Raw genomic sequence first — 16,915 nt, forward strand, 5'->3', positions numbered from 1 at the left:
GGGCCTTTTTTGGCCTGTTTCAGGCCCTGTGCGTGCATGGAGGCCATTTGTTTGACTTCCATGTATACCCACAGGCCATTTGTGTGACCTGAGTCACAGAAATGGCCAATTCACATGCATGGAGGTCAAACAAATGGCCTCCTCTCATGCACAGAGGCCCGAAATGGATCAAAGCAGGCCAGGACCAGCTCTTGGGACTTGTGGGGAGGCTGGTGGAGGTCAGAAGAGCTACACCCCGCAGCTTCCACTGTGGGTATGAATTTTCAAGCAGTTTTACTGTGCAGTGGGGGCTTTGAACTGGCCCAAAACCAGCTTGAATTTGATCTGAGCTGGGGCGCCGAGCTGGTCCAGTTTGAATTCGAACCAAACTGGGAAAACTGGTTTTTTGCACACTCCTAGGGCAAGTGCTGAGTGTAGAAGTTGCCTCTGTGACACACAGCCTGATTCATACACTTAAGAATCCTGTGCAGTCAGTCATGGGAGTGTGCCAGGCTACTGGCAGACTCACAGCATGGTAGTAGTCATATAGGAAGCATCAGTTGTATGAACTGGCATTTCCACATGTGGGCTGTCTACATGGCCTTTGTCATTCATATTGCTTAAAAAAGCAGGGGCAGTTACATGGATGGTAGGAGCCTTTTGGATAGCCCCCATATGGAGCTGCTGGTTCATAAATTAGGGCCTCCATACTATTTGCATTGGGTCACAGCCCACTGGCAGTGCAGGTGATCACATTGTGGCTCTTAAATTTACGTACTGGGACTCATTTGTTCAGATTAAAAGGTTTACAACAGGACTTTGAATTAGCTTTCAAATACTGTTGCAGGTTTGCTGCATCTGGAGATGTCCAGCGCCATATTATTATTCACACTGGAGAAAAACCTCATCTGTGTGATATTTGTGGCCGAGGTAAGTGGGAGTTAAACATTCCTCAGGATTTAAAAACAGATGTCCTACAGGCCTAATCCACATCCCCACTATGACATGTAGCACTGTAGGGAGCAGCATGGATGTCCTGCCCAGCCATACCTGGATTTTGGAGATGGCACAGTCCAGCTGCCTGGCAACAGTTGGCAATGTTGCTGCCTCTGGTAGGAGAAGATGCATCAGTCCATGATGAGGAGCTAAAACCTGAGGTATCTTGTTCTCTGTCTAAGAGCTATAGTACCAACAGTTTGTTGCAGGACATGCTGTGCCCCACAGCCCCAGATATAGATGATGTTTGCCTGGGCTTGTCTCTGTCTCGCTACTGTGTAGGGAAAGGAATGAATCTATGATTAATGATTATTATCATAGGGCTATGATTATTGATTATTATCAAACCAATAATCAGGTTCAAGGCAATGCTAGCCCTACTGGAACAGTTTTCTCTGGAAACTTTTCCGGAGAATTACTCCCGTATCAGCAGCTGATTCAATGCCATACCACATCATATCTGTATGGTATTGAACAGGATCAGAGAGTGAGGGTGGGGCTTATCTTAAGTGAAGAGCCAGTTGCTGTGAAGAAAGTGGCTGCCTTCTGGCAGCTGCAGCCGTGGCCTTTCACATTGTCACCTTTTCCTCCACTGTACTGCCCTTAGAAGCAACATCATGACACTGGGTCCTTTTCCTGATGTGTTACTGGTGGGGGAATGGCCAAACCCTGTATCTATAGGGTGCAACCATTTCCCCCCAGTAATGCACCAGGAGAAGGACCCATAATAATAATCATCATTTCTTATATTTCTATATTGCCCCATACAAAAAAGTCCCAGGGCGGTGCACAATCTAAAAAACCATTAGAACATTGACGCAATTAAAACGATTTTAAAATACAGATAAAAACATGAAAACTGGAAGCTTTAAAACTATAAACTAAAAGCCTGACTAAACAGGTATGTTTTCAAGTCCTTCTTAAAAACATTCAGAGAAGGGGAAAATCTAATTTCATTAGGAAGCGCATTCCAGAGTGCCAGGGCAACTCTAGAAAAGGCCCAGTTTCAAGTTGCCACCAATTGAGCTGGTGGCAACCGCAACCAAACCTCCCCAGATGATCTTAGTAGGTAGCGGAGTTGATGAAGTAGAAGGAGTTCTCTTAAATACCTTGGACCCAAGCCATTTGTACGACCCCAGGCACTTTGTATTTTGCCCGGAAACTTATTGGCATCCAGTGTAGTTCTTTTAAAATGGGTGTCATGTGATTTCTTCGGGCAACCTCAGAGACCAACCTGGCTGCTGCATTCTGTACTAACTACGGTTTCTGAACTACATACAAAGACAGCTCAATGCAGAGCGTATTGCAGTAGCCAAGTCTGGATGTTACCAGCATATGCACCACTTTTTTAAGGTCATCTTATCTCTAGAAATGGACATAGCTGGCGAATCAGCCGAAGCTGATAGAAAGCACTGCTGGCCACTGACTCATGCTGTTGCTTCCTGCCTCTGGTGTATTCTAGGGCAGAACAGTGGAAGGAAAGGCAATGTTTTGAAACGTCACTGCTGTGGCTGCTTGAAGGCAACTGCTCTCTTCACAGAAACAGACTCTTACTTAAGGAAAGTACCTCCCATCCCATTGCATCAAACTGATAATGGTTAATGGCGTGATGCGATCTTGACCATCCTCTGCATCATTGGCACAATGTGAGAATGGCCAGTTCTGGCAGTAATTTGGCCCACACCCTCTTATTTCAGCATAGTAGAGTGCTTTTGTGGTTTCCTTTCCATGAATGATCATCTTGATCCTATTTCTGTTGCATCATTCCAGGATTTAGTAACTTCAGTAATTTAAAGGAACACAAGAAGAACCATACAGTAGAAAAAGTGTTCACCTGTGATGAGTGTGGAAAGTCATTTAACTTACCTCGGAAATTAGTAAAGCACAGGATCAGACACACAGGAGAGAGACCATACAGTTGCTCAGCTTGTGGTAAGTTCTTGCTTAGATTAACACCCACACATCCTAACAGATGCATGTCATGTTCTTATTTCTTGCTCTTTGGGGTTTTATGGCCGGTGAAATCAAGATGACCAAATTGAAGTTTCCCACCACCAACACGTTCATGAATTTTGCTCTGTGATGAAATGTTTCACCTAAAATGATATCAACCACATTAGATGGTCATGTTTTCAAAACACTGGGCTGTGCTACTGAAAATAATTCAGTATTCGATAGGATACAGATATCCAACAGTACTCTAACTGGAAGACGGAATACATTATTCAGCTAAGTAATAAGTCAAGGGGAAGAGAAGAAGCGGTGGGGAGGGGGGGAGTTCCTACAAGCATAGAATTAATGGGCAGCACAGCAGTAAATAATCCAAGCAAGACCCATATACCGTGAACTGAACAACATTAAAGTTCACAAATGATTAAATGTGATCATGGTTTACATGTAAAATTCCCCCTCATGCCCTTTCTGTTTAAGCTTAGCCTATGGGTGGCACAGTCAAGCAGATGTTCTGTTTAGGTTGAAGTTTAGCACAAAAACTCATCTAGCCTAAAATGTTCAGCCACTGTCCATGCTGATTAACAACAACAAATATTTATATACCACATTTCTACAAAAGTTTCCAAAGTGGTTTACATAGAGAAATAATTAATAAATAAGATTAAAACCTGAAACCATCATTTATTTAATAGATTTTTATACCACCTCACCAAGATGGCTCTAGACAGTTCACAAATATAAAAACAGATAAAAGCAAGTAAATCGCCCATTAAAGCAAAATTAAAACCAGTTAAAAATAATTTCATTGGTCCTGTGGCTGCTGTATTTGAGAGAGAAGATTGTACAGGAGAACCCTGTTATCTGTGGGGGTTGCATTCCACCGGGGGTGGGGGCACAGATAGTGAAACTATCCACGGATAATGGGGCCTTAGGGCAATGGGAATTGGGGGTTAAGTTCCTGAGGCAGCAGGGCAAAAGGGCTGGCAAAAACGGTGCAAAGGGGCTGGTGAAAACAGGATGAAAAATAGACTGGAAATGGGGAACATTGGAGGAATTTCCTACTGTGCTTGGTGTGTCCCCAGCTGTCCAGGAATTTTTTTTAAAGCACAAAATGGCGGGTGGAAATGACCTCATAGATCATTTCCACCCATCCCCAACCTGCGGATATACGAGTCTTAACCCCTTAAATGCCTAACCCATTAAATGCTTTAAAGTGCCAGGCAGTTTTGGATGATACTGATTATCTAGATCAGTTTCAAACTGGCTTTAGGGCAGGCTATGGAGTAGAGACAGCCTTGGTTGTTCTGATGGATGATCTCTGCCCAGGAATGGACAGAGGGTGTGACTCTGTTAGTTTTTTTGGACCTTTCCACGGCTTTCAATACTATCAACCATGATATCTTTCCGGATTGCCTGTGGAATTTGGGAATAGGTGGCACTGCTTTGCATTCCTATCTCTCTGGTGGATTCCAGATGGTATTGTTCAGAGATAGTTGCTCTCTGAAATGAGAGCTATTGTATGGTGTTCCTCAGGGTTCCATCCTATCTCAGATGCTTTTAACATTTACATGAAAACACTGGGTGATATCATCATGAGATTTGGAGCAGGGTGTTATCAATATGCTGGTGAGCCCCACCAAATGCCTGTGTACAGGCAGTAATGGACTAGATGAGGGATAATAAATTGAAACCGAATCCAAGCATGACAGAAGGTACTCATGGTAAGGAGTCATACTTTGAGGGACATGATGGATCTTCCTGTTCTGGATGGGGTTGCACTCCCCACAAAGGAACATGTACGTCGCTTGAGAGTGCTCCTGGACCTAGGCCTCACTGATTTCTCAGGCTGAGGCTAAGGCCAGAAGCACTTTCTATCTACTTGGGTTGATATGACAGCTGTGTATGTTCCTTGAAGATAGTGATCACAGAACTGTGGTGCATTATCTGGTAACCTCTGTAACCAAGTGTAAAGTGATGCACATTGGGGCAAAAAACGCCAACTTCACATATATGCTGATGGGATCTGAGCTGTCGGTGACTGACCTGGAGAGAGATCTTGGGGTCATGGTAGACAGCTAATTTAAAGTGTTGTCTCAGTGTGCGGCAGCTGTGAAAAAAGCTAATTCCATGCTAGGAATCATTAGGAGGGGGATTGAAAATAAAAATGCTAACATTATAATATCCTTATACAAATATATGGTGCTGCCACATCTGGAGTACTGCGTACAGCTTTGGTCACTGTATCTTAAGAAGGATATTGTAGAACTGGAAAAGATGCAGAAGAGGGCAACCAAAATGATCAGGGGCCTGGAACACCTTCCTTATGAGGCTAGGCTACAGCATCTTGGTCACTTTACCTTGGAAAAGAGGTGACTAAGGGGAGACATGATCGAAGTGTATAAAATTATGCATGGCGTGGAGAGGGTAGACAGAGATAAATTTTTCTCCCTTTCTCACAACACTAAAACCAGGGGTCACCCCATGAAACTGGAGGTTGGGAAATTTAGGATCGACAAGTGGAAGTACTTTTTCACACAGCACATAATTAATCTATGGAATTCCTTGCCATGGGATGTGGTGATGGCCACCAGCTTCGATGGCTTTAAAAGGGGTTTAGACAGATTCATGGTGGACAGGTCTATCAATGGCTACTAGTCTGATGGCTGTGGGCGATCTCCAGCGTCAGAGGCATGATGCCTCTCAATACCAGTTGCAGGGGAGCAACAGCAAGAGAGAGGGCATGCACATACCTCTTGCCTGTGGGCTTCCCAGAGGCATCTGGTGGGCCAGTGTGTGAAACAGGATGCTGGACTAGATGGGCCTTGTGCCTGATCCAGCAGGGCTGTTCTCTAGACTTGAATACTGCAGTGTGCTCTACAGGAGGCTGCCTTTGTATGTAGTTCAGAAACCTCAGTTGGTTCAGAATGCAGCAGCTAGACTGGTCTCTGGGGTGTCTTGGAGAGACCATATTATGCCTGTTTAAAAGCAATTGCATAGGCCACCAATAATTTTCTTGGCAAAATACAAAGTGCCGGTAATTACCTTTAAAGCCCTAAACAGCTTAGGACCACGTTACCCAAGTCCTGCCTTCTGCATAATCCCCACTGCTCATTAAGATAATTGAGAGAGGTCCATCTCCGTAGGCCGCCAGCTTGTCTGCAGTGACTCAGGAGCTACCCTTCTCTGTAGTCGCTCCTGGGCTATGGAATGCACTCCCTATAGACATTCGTGGTTTAACATCTTCACCAGCCTCCAAAAGAGCCCCTAAGACACATTTTTTAAGCCAGGCTTTTAGTACTCTCTGAATGTTTTAAAAATATTTTTATTGTATTTATTTTTGTGAACCGCCTAGAGCCTTTGGAGTCAGGCAGTATATAAAATCAAATAAATAAATAAATAATAGCTCAGTGTATACTGAGATCGGGTGGCAATTACCTGGCTGCAGATATGTAAAGTTGTGAATACTAGGTCCGCAATTAACGAGTTTCTTCTGTATAATATTGCTTTGTTTTAGAAAATGCCTATTATAGCAACTTTCACTGCTTTCAAACAGCTTGTAAAAGGGTTTCATTAAGTTTAGTATAAGGCCTAGACAAACTGAAATTTTGTCTTGTTAGACATAGAGAATAGGTACTCTTCATCACTTTCCAGTGGCAATGAATATTTCCCATAGATGTCAGCAAACTCGAACAAAAACTAGCAGTTACATATTTGACTGGTAATTACTTATCCAAAACCCGTGTGCAATCAGCTGGTTTTTGTTGAAAGAAACAATATCTAGATATCTTCTTTTCTTGTTATAGAAAAATGCTTTGCAGGGTCTGGTGACTTACGAAGACACATTCGGACTCATACTGGGGAAAAGCCATATACCTGTGAGACCTGTAATAAATGCTTCAGCCGTTCTGCTGTTTTACGCCGACACAAAAAAATCCATTGTAAAGCTGATATTGAAGGTACAAATACTCTAGATGAGTTTACCCAGGCAGTGGAAATCCCTGACCTTGAAAAATCCCAGGGTTCAGATTCATTTGCCCAAGAAATATCAGTAACTTTATTACCGGTGTCTGTGAAGTTTCCCATCCACTCAACTGGAAACCCAAGCAGTGAATTTGACGGTCCTGGGGCAACATTTCGCAAGGTGCAGCCGACAGTGCAACAGAATGATGGTACAAATCAAAAGAAATTGAGTTTGGATCCTGTTAAACTCTGCAAATCTCAGCAAAGACCTAATCGACCACGCCCTTATAGAGAAGCAGAGACATCACTTGCAGAAGAGCCTCTGCAGTCTGATGGGATTCCCATGATTCGCTCCTCCGCAACCACACTGGGCAGCAATTGTAGTGGCGAACTGAGCAGTCGCGGATCTTCTGCTGAATACAGAAATAATGAAGGGCCATTCTTCTCCAGTGTGACCCTCTGGGGATTAGCTATGAAGACTTTACAGAATGAGAGTGAGTTGGGCCAGTGAGAAGTACTGTTTTGTTAGCTTTTAGGAAGGTTGTACTTGACAGAGATGTTTCAATAAGGATAATAGTAATAAATAATGAACATCTATATTGCATTTCAAAGTATTCAAAGTGCTTCACATAGCTTGCAGTCCTTACAATTATTTGCTAAGGTAGATCAATATTATTTCCATATTCCAGATGGGTGACCAGCTGAGAGAGAGGGCCTGTCTAGTGAGTTCATGGCAGAGGTGAGATTCCAAATGGGGACTTCCTGATCTAGGTCAAGCTGCAGATGTTGGGCAACGGTGCAGGAGACATGCAGATCTAATCCATGGGGCAAAATCCACCGAGAACACAATAGTGCTTGTGTGCAACTCCTGTTCATTTCAATGAGGCTTTGCACAGAAGAACTTCCTGTTGGATTGTGCCCTTTGTGTGTGGAAAGTGCCATTTGGATTTTTTGCTTCAGATTCCAAAATATCTTGGAATTGCCTAGGTAATGCCAGATTGCCCAAGAGCTCAGTTACAGATTACATTCATCAGGGCAAATGTAGCTGCATGTGCCGGGCGCTGACTGCTTAAACCCGGCAGGCGCAGCAAGCTGCAGGGAATTGTAGAACTGTGCTCGCGGGCGTGTGCTCCTTCTGCACATCTCTCCTTTATCAATATATTCTTCCTGTTCCTCTGCCTCTTAATCCCTAGGGACAATTAGCTGCTAATGGAGAAAGCAGCAGAGGTTGATAAAGAAAGCTGGTCAGATTTCTCTGCCTATTTCTGGAGGAGCCTTCAGAATTCTCAGCAGCCAGAGTCTGGCTTACATGTGACTATTTGTTACATGATGAATGTAACATGTAGCCAGGCTCCAGTTCTCAAAAAGTGTTAATATCTGTAATCTAACTAGCAATTCTCTCCTCTCATAGAGTTTTTTTGTGCTCTTCCCATGTAGGCAAGTTTCAGTCAACATTGAGTTAGGACCCATCTGCTTAGACCAGAGGATAGGATGAAATATCTTTTCTAGGAGCAGGGATCTTCTCTTAGAATCCTTGTCGTCTTCCTGTCTTGTTTCTGAGATGCATGATTTGCTGTTGAGCTCTACAGACCAACAGCAGCAGCAGAAGAAGAAAAGAAAGAGTTAAGACAAAACAGTAGAGAGTACACTCCAAGCAGAATACATTTCTGAGGAATGTTTTCTGTTGTCATCAGCCCTCTGAAGAAGATGGGCAACACCAGAACAATCTTGGATCTCAAGAGGCTCAACAGGTTTCTGTCTGCTGCCGCCTGTATGCCCTGCTAGCCCACTCACTCACCTTCAATCAGAGTCTTAGGATGTGAAAACTGCAGTCCAGAATCCATTTTCAAAAAAGTGCTCTGAAACCCACCCTGCATCTGGGAGTTCCATAGATATTCTGGCAGACAGAGTTCATCCTCTTGAAGGTTATCACATCCCTAGTATAGACCAGTCATGGGGAACAGGTCCTCATGCTTTCATTCTTTTGCCAGTCTGCTCCAGCATGGGGTACTTTCTTTGAGCATGGTAACACTCTAGGCTTCTGCGGATCTCATTGCTTTTGTTGTAACACCAGATAGCCATGAGATTAAATCCCTCAATCTAGGCTTCCCTAAAGGCTTCTCCAGTCTCTAATGTTGTGGACTTGTCTGGGGACCAATACTCAAAGCTCTCTTATCATGGGACCATACAAAGTTGTGCTCACAACAGATATTTTTGTTTATGTAATAGTTTTTAACCAATACAATTATCTCAAAGTGGTTTACATAGCAAAATGAGCTGCACTTCACAACCCTGAGGACACACAGCAGCCTTGGCTGTTCTGACTGACTAGAATGCAAAGATAATCACTGATCTCCACCCTCCTACCTTTATGTAAGTCTTCCATTTTGAGTTTATAACACGACAAGGAAGGCTTTGTTTTGTGGTGCTAATATTTGAGTTATGTTGTCCTTGAAGCTACCATTCAGGACATTCTATTATTTCTGCAAGATGGCTTGGACTCTAGCCTTAGACCTAACACTGTAAAGAAAAGTTTCAGCGTGCTTAGGCCCTTTTAACAGAGAAGGTCACACACTCTCCACTCATCCTCTCTTTGGAGAATCCCCCAGGGCTTTTTCATGTTGCGTCTATTCACTGAGTTCCTTCATGGATTCTGAGTGTGGTGTGCCTCACTTCTCCTTTGAGACTTTGGCAGTGATATCTTTAAGGGCTTTAACTCGAAAGAATCTGTTTCTCATAGGCATAATAACTACACAAAATATTTCAAAGTTTGACCTGCTGTGGATTGAGAGGTTTGTATTTTTCAGAAATAGAGTTATCTGGCTAGACCCCTCACTAGAGTGGCATTCCCTACATGTCTGCCAAGCTCTTAAATTCTGAGTAGACCATACTAAACCTCACAGGCAGCATAACAGTCTGCTTCTTTCCACCACTGTTTTGGGTCCAAACATGGCCACTGCCACACATCCTAGATAGCATAATGAAAAGATAGCCCTAACCTCCTACTTCTCCAATTTGTCAGTTTCTGAGAGCATTTTGGTTCATCGTGTTGGAGCGACAGCTCCTCTTGCAGCTTTCTGAGAGCGCTCCCCTGAAAGGATTTGCAGAACAATAATACAGAACACTTTAGGAAGTATTACAAAATTGATACATTTGCATCTGCTGAGGCCCTTTTTGGTGCAGGGCCCAAATCTAGGATTCCATCCCCACCAGGGTATTTAGGCAAGAGAATATTTGTGTCTCCTAGGATGTACTGCTTTTTAACATCCTGATATTGAATTATAGTCTATCTATAAGGATGTCTAGAAAGGGAGATGAAATTCTTACCAACTACTACTATGTACTAGTAGTATTTATATACCACTTTTCAACAAAATTCTCAAAGCGGTATATAGAAAAAAATAATAAAATTGCTTCCCTATCCGTAAAGGGCCACAATCTAAAACACCTAGTGAATTTCCGTTCTAGTGCAGGGCTAGAACGGGGGCTAAATTTAGCAGGCCTAAATTCTAGTGGATAGGATACTATTCTGCCTACCCTATGTAGCATTGTGAATCTTCAAGAGCTGTCTCCCTTTATGGTTTTGTTTTTGTTTTCTTCTCTTGTTGAACTGTCCGGGTTCTGTCCCTTCCCTGCTGTTTGTAAGGAGTATCCTGGCTGCTTTTTCCTATTGACTTTTGCTCTCATTTATGACCAGTTATTTAAACCTTTGTTGCCAATCTGGGATTCTAGGGAAAGGTCCCTCTCCCCAGGAAAGGTCTTTAGTTTTGCCTTTCCAGAAACCCTAGAAGATGGAACCTAACTGATGCTCTATCTACTACAAAAAGTGCACCAGGTAAGAATTTCATTTTTCTTTTCATAATTGGAAGCTCTCAAAGATTGATAATATTTAGAAAAGGGCACTTCTTATTAGGGTAGTGGAATGGTACAGTGAGGCTAAGAGTACCTAGCAAGAAGTTAACAGTACCAGTAAGTGGCTCAGGCAACAAGATGATACTTATCTGTGTAAAATATTTAAAACGTTAACAGTGCAATTTGTAAATTTGTTTATCTAGATGTCTATTTTTATATTTAAAAAATACACCATTTTTATATTTTGCACCACTTTATTTGTACAATGGTGAATTTTAGAATAAAGAACTAAAAAAAAATCACCTTTATGTATTTATTAAATTTATATTCCACCCTTCCGCCATAGACCTACTGCAAGGTACATGCTTCTCTTCTCCTGCCATTTTATCCTCACAACAATCCTGTAAGTCTGGTTAGGCTGAGAGTGTGTGACTGGCCCAAGGTCATCCAGTGAGCACCATGGTGGAAGGAGGATGGTATCGTGTATCTGCCAAATGGCCAAGGATCCAAATGTCTACCCAAGTTCTTCCAACTGTACCATATTCCACTTGAAGACCTTGCAAATTAGTTCGAAAGTGAAGTTTAGAAAAACTGCCCAAAAAAGACCCTAGCAGGATAGTTTTCCTGTCCAATTTTGTTTAGCCACCCAGTGTACTGCTGTTGGTGCCCACTGGCAGAAATATTATACAGAGACAGAGCTGAGGCAGGGGAAATCTTTGGCAGATGGCCTAAGTTTAAATGTACCTGAGAATGAAGTACATAACTGTCCTAAACAGGCTCTACATTTAACCCTGAACTGATCCCCCACCCCCCGTCAACAGAACTTGGTTCACCCACATCCATCACTGATTTCAGATATCAGTTAAGTATCTCCACCGTCTCCCTAGGATCTGATGGAAAACCTGGATGTCATCAACATAGTCAGTTGAGATATACTCAACATATCTCAACTCAAATTTCCAGATGACCTGACCCAGCAATTTCATTGAGAGACAAAAAACCATGGGAAACAAGAGGAACACTTGTGGCAGCCTACAAGTAGAGATGCGCACAAAACCTATTCAGTCAGTGATTTGTAGCATAGCCCCGGCACCCTTTTAAAATGGAGGAGAGCAAATCCATACCTCCTCATCTGCCACTTGCCTCAGTGTCCTGCTGCAGTGGCACTCCGCAGCAGGAAACTGAAAAATATCTATATAAACATGACAAGAGGGTGCCATAGATAGACTGACCTTATATAGGTGGAGCCCAATTCAGAATGAATTTGAACAATTTTATCTGCAAAGTGCTTTACAGACTGGTCAGAGTAGGGCACCAAGGATTCCTTCAACTGTCCTTGGGGGCTAAGTTGTAAAAGCCCTTTCATGACTGTTGAATTCTATCTAGTAATATTTTATGTTTTGCTGTTAAATTTGTCCCAGTGGGGATCCTGTCAGAGAGTGTGTGGGGTAGAATCAGAAAGGAAAAGGGAAAGAAAGGAGAAAAAGGAGTTCTAAACAAACCCTTAGTTAAATCTACATAAGATTACTTTGTGTTGATGAGGAAAGCTGCTGGAAAACATTTGGCAATGAGATTTTGAACCAGCTAAGCGTGTGAGCCTATAAAGTTTGTGCGTGTTCCTGCAACCGTATTTCACTGCATTACTGGGCCTACATTCCTACACTGCTTTCCTATCACTACTGCTGATTGTTTCTCCAGCTTCCTGTTCTGCATAACCCCTGAAGGTACTTTTTCCTTCTCAGTCCTGGCCTCTTGTTCACAGGAGGCTCACTGTAATATGGCTCAAATCCCACCGCCACCTTTTTTCTTGTCCACCCAAGGACAAGCTCTTCCCTAAGTTCCTGTTTCTACAATTACCTCATCATACAGACCCCTGCTTTTACTCCAGCAAAGCAAAAGGCTATATTGCTTCACTGCCTGGGCCCTGAAGGCCAAAACGCATGGGCACGCACCGCACACTTTCCTGCCAACTTGGAAGGGGATGCCAATTTTTATGAAGCTGTTTTTCAAGCCTTAGATGATCATTTCAACCCAACTTTGAATGTGATTGCTGAACATTGCAAGTTCTCTTCTAAATCCCAACTACCTGGTGAATCTATTGATCAGTATGTCACAGCATTGCATCCCTTAAGTGTAACCTGTAAATTTGCCAACTTTACCAATGACATGAAAACAAACTGCTCCAAACTGCATGAAAAACTGCTGCTGGAGCAGAAACTTATCTTGGATCAAGTTCTAGAGATGGCTAGGAGTCTAGAAAATGCTTTTCACTGTGCCAAATTGCTCTCTTTGGTACTCCGAACCCAGCCTCCTGAAATCCAGGCTGTTCAGTCTAAATCCTTCCTATCCCAATCTTCTCATATGGCACTGCCCCAGGAAGTGGCAGCACAGGAAAGGAGGAGCTACCAATGTGGACACTCTACCCACAAAGCCAATTTTCTACATGCCCTGCATGGAAGGTCACTTGCGACAGGTTCAAAAAAGTGGGGCAGAGATTTATTGTGGCACTGAAAAAGAAATTCTAGCCTGTTTCTGGGCAGTGAGGTACTTCAAGACTTATTTGTGAGGCAGAAAATTCTATGGTCAGACTAGGGATGTGCGGTTCGGTTCGGATCCGGACCGGTTCGTCCGAACCGGTCCGGATCCGGCGGCTCGATCCCGGACCGAATCGGGCCCTCCCGGGGACCGAGCCGGACCGAATTCGAGCCGGTTCGGTACCGAACCGGCTCGGGTTTCCCGAACCGGTTCGGGAATGAAATTGAGTCTCACTCAGTGTCTCTTTAAAGTGTGTCCTCCATTTTGTGTCTCCTTCCCGAAACTTTTGCTCCTCCTTGCATCCATTTTGTGATGCTATTTCCAGGCATTGTATTGGCTGCGCTATTGATCCTTGATTGGCCAGAATGAGTCCTTTGGTCTGGTAGGCTGCTTGGCTGTTGCACTGTTGAGAGCTGGCACCCTGTTGGCCGTGGGGGGAGTGCAAAGGTGGGGGCTCCCAAAGGAGGGAATTTCAAACCTATATAAACCCAAGCCTCTTCTCTGGAAACTTCTCTTGGCTGCAGTTGTGGGATCATCTCTGAGACCTGCTTGCCCTTTGCTGGCTGCTCTGGTGTCTCTGTGAGTCCTGACTGTGTCCTGTGTCTCTCTGTGTGTGCTCTGTCTAATCCTTTGTCCACCTGCCCTTTGTGACTCTCTGTGTGTCTCCTCTCTCTGTCTGTCTCTTGTCTGTATACTGTGTGTTACTTCACTTTACTTTCTTCTTAATTTCCCCCAATTTTCCCTGTTCCTTGTCTGTCTGCTTTTCTCCCCCCCTCCCCCCCCTTTCCCTTCTCATCCTTTGGGCCTACCCTCCCCCTCCCCCACTCCCACCCACTGCATCCTCATTGCTTTAAATCTTCTTCCATTAATTATTGCTCTTTGTCCTGCCTTGTTGTTGTCCAACTTTTTGATTTTCACATTGCATTCCATTGGTTTCAGTTATATATTGCTTGCTGGTTTTGCTTAAATTGTACCATTTTGTTTGTTTCTGCTGACTGCTGCTGCCCTGCGAGTTGGTTCCCTGAATCCCTCCCCCCCACCCCCAGAGGATTCTGTTGTTGTTTCTTGTTGTCCCATATAATCAGTTTTGGTTCCCTGCTCCAAACTTGCCCCTCCAAGTCCAACCACACCCCACCCCAACCCCACCCCATCCAGCCTTCTCCCAAGTTTGCTGCTGCCAAACCGAGTCCAGTTTTCTTTGCTTGGTTCCACTTATTCATTTGCTATTATTAATTTGCAGCAATTGTGGTTTCATTGTCTCTGTTCACTTAGTGGCCCCCCTCAGAGTCTGTGTTTGGTTCCCCCTCCCCACACCCCCACCCCCAAGTTTTTTCTGCTGGTTATAGTCTTTCTTTTAATTTTTTTTTTAAACTTCTGGCTTGTGTTCTCTTGATATATATTGCTTTATATATTTTGCTACCCTCCTCCTCCTCCTCCCCCCCCTGCCTGCCCCCCCCTCCCTCCTCCCAGACCCTACCCTAGCCCAGGCCCAGCTCCTCCCCCAACCACCCCATCCAGCCTAATCGCTGCTGCTGCCCGAGTTGTTCCAGTTTCTCCTTTGCTGTTTGTTGTTGCCCCCTCCCCTTCCCCCCAACACCCCTCTGCCACACACTAGCCCCCAACCACACACACCCTCTCTGCTCCCCCCACCCCACCTCTTTTTCTCCTTGCCCCCGACTCTCTCCACTTACCCCAGGCCCCCTGCCACACACTAGCCCCCAACCACACACACCCTCTCTGCTCCCCCCACCCCACCTCTTTTCCTCCTTGCCCCCGACTCTCTCCACTTACCCCAGGCCCCCTGCCACACACTAGCCCCAACCACACACACCCTCTCTGCTCCCCCCACCCCACCTCTTTTTCTCCTTGCCCCCGACTCTCTCCACTTACCCCAGGCCCCCTGCCACACACTAGCCCCCAACCACACACACCCTCTCTGCTCCCCCCACCCCACCTCTTTTTCTCCTTGCCCCCGACTCTCTCCACTTACCCCAGGCCCCCTGCCACACACTAGCCCCCAACCACACACACCCTCTCTGCTCCCCCCACCCCACCTCTTTTCCTCCTTGCCCCCGACTCTCTCCACTTACCCCAGGCCCCCTGCCACACACTAGCCCCCAACCACACACACCCTCTCTGCTCCCCCCACCCCACCTCTTTTTCTCCTTGCCCCCGACTCTCTCCACTTACCCCAGGCCCCCTGCCACACACTAGCCCCCAACCACACACACCCTCTCTGCTCCCCCCACCCCACCTCTTTTCCTCCTTGCCCCCGACTCTCTCCACTTACCCCAGGCCCCCTGCCACACACTAGCCCCCAACCACACACACCCTCTCTGCTCCCCCCACCTCTTTGGACCGCTGCTACTGCTGTGTCCTCCCCCCACACCTGAATCCCCCCTCCCTGCTGCGCTGCGCTTCTCCTCTCTCCTCTTTCTCTCTATCATCTCTCTTTCTCCTCTCTCTCTCTTTCTTTTCTCTCTCTCTCCTCTCTTTCTCTTTGTCCCTGCCCCCCCTCTCTTTTCTCTCTCTCTTAGTCTTTTCTCTCTCTGCTCCCCTTCACTTTCCACCTCCTCTCCCACAGCTGCAGCCGCACACAGTAGCCTACCCACCTGGCGGCTGCCATCGGGTTTTTTTTTCTTTTTATAGTTTTTGGTTGATTTTGTCTCTGCTTGGGGGTGAGTTGAGCGACACAAATAGTGTTGTCTCCTCACTTCTGCCCCTCCATCGTTGTTGAACTACCCCGGTTGCCTGTGTGCCTCGTGCGGCCGCCCTGCTGTGTCTCAGCCCAGGGTGGCTGGCTGGCGGCGGCGAATCCGTGACCAGCAGTGAGTGGCAGGAGAAGGACCGGAAGAAGAGGGGTTAGTGCGTGTGCGATTGTGCACCTTTTGTTGCCCCTTTCTCTCCCTAGCTGGCGGTTTTAAATAGGGACACCCCTATTCTGAAATGCATTTGGGTGTGGGGAGGAGGGAGGGAACCTTGGAGAGGAGATGTACTGTTGTAAAACTTGTGTCTTCATGCCCATGCCCAGTAAAGAAATTGCTGCTGTGTGTTGCGTTGCATTGCATGCGTCTTGCAGTTGGTTTTTGAACAGGTGCCTTCCAGAGTGCTTCCTTGCCTCTGGGGCAGTCTGAGTGGGGTCCAGGGTTCTGATGCGATGCTGCCACTACATGCTGGGCCCATGCCATGCCAGAGTGCTTCCTTGCCTCTGGGGCAGTCTGAGTGGGGTCCTGGCTGGGCTCTGATGCTGCCACTACATGCTGGGCCCATGCCATGCCAGAGTGCTTCCTTGCCTCTGGGGCAGTCTGAGTGGGGTCCTGGCTGGGCTCTGATGCTGCCACTACATGCTGGGCCAATACACACGTATGATGATGATCATGATGTTCAATCCATGAGGCTGCCATCAAGTGTTTGCTGCTGCTTGCTTGCCATGGCATTGGGCAGGCAGAGTCACAGAGTGGGTGGGTTCAACCTCTGTGTTGGTGTGACTGGGTTCTGGTTTTGGTTGTGTGCAATTTAGAGTCACTAAATAGGCTGCATTGAGTTTGATGCTCCCCCCACAGGAGCATTACTTGAGAACCACCCCCCAGAACCCACACTTTGTGTTCCAGTTCACTAAATAAGGGTTTCCTCCTTTGAT

The 16,915-nt window shown here is 45.5% G+C and overlaps 1 protein-coding gene across 4 annotated transcripts in view; it reads left to right on the forward strand.

Moving 5' to 3' along the window:
• The window catches only part of ZBTB49 (zinc finger and BTB domain containing 49), a 36,954-nt gene extending 25,912 nt beyond the window's left edge, over positions 1 to 11,042 (forward strand). For 3 of the 4 annotated variants that reach the window (XM_053255966.1, XM_053255967.1, XM_053255968.1), the window contains 4 exons: positions 827 to 909; positions 2,746 to 2,907; positions 6,732 to 7,382; positions 8,326 to 11,042. In XM_053255966.1, the coding sequence (XP_053111941.1) occupies positions 827 to 909; positions 2,746 to 2,907; positions 6,732 to 7,382; positions 8,326 to 8,351 (922 nt within the window). In that variant the 3' untranslated portion in view covers positions 8,352 to 11,042. Of the gene's footprint in view, positions 1 to 826; positions 910 to 2,745; positions 2,908 to 6,731 lie in introns of all 4 variants that reach the window. The other variant, XM_053255969.1, reaches the window with a different exon arrangement.
• Positions 11,043 to 16,915: the final 5,873 nt, after the last annotated feature.

This window comes from Hemicordylus capensis, chromosome 5 (genome assembly GCF_027244095.1).
Source record: "Hemicordylus capensis ecotype Gifberg chromosome 5, rHemCap1.1.pri, whole genome shotgun sequence".
Taxonomy (NCBI): domain Eukaryota; kingdom Metazoa; phylum Chordata; class Lepidosauria; order Squamata; family Cordylidae; genus Hemicordylus; species Hemicordylus capensis.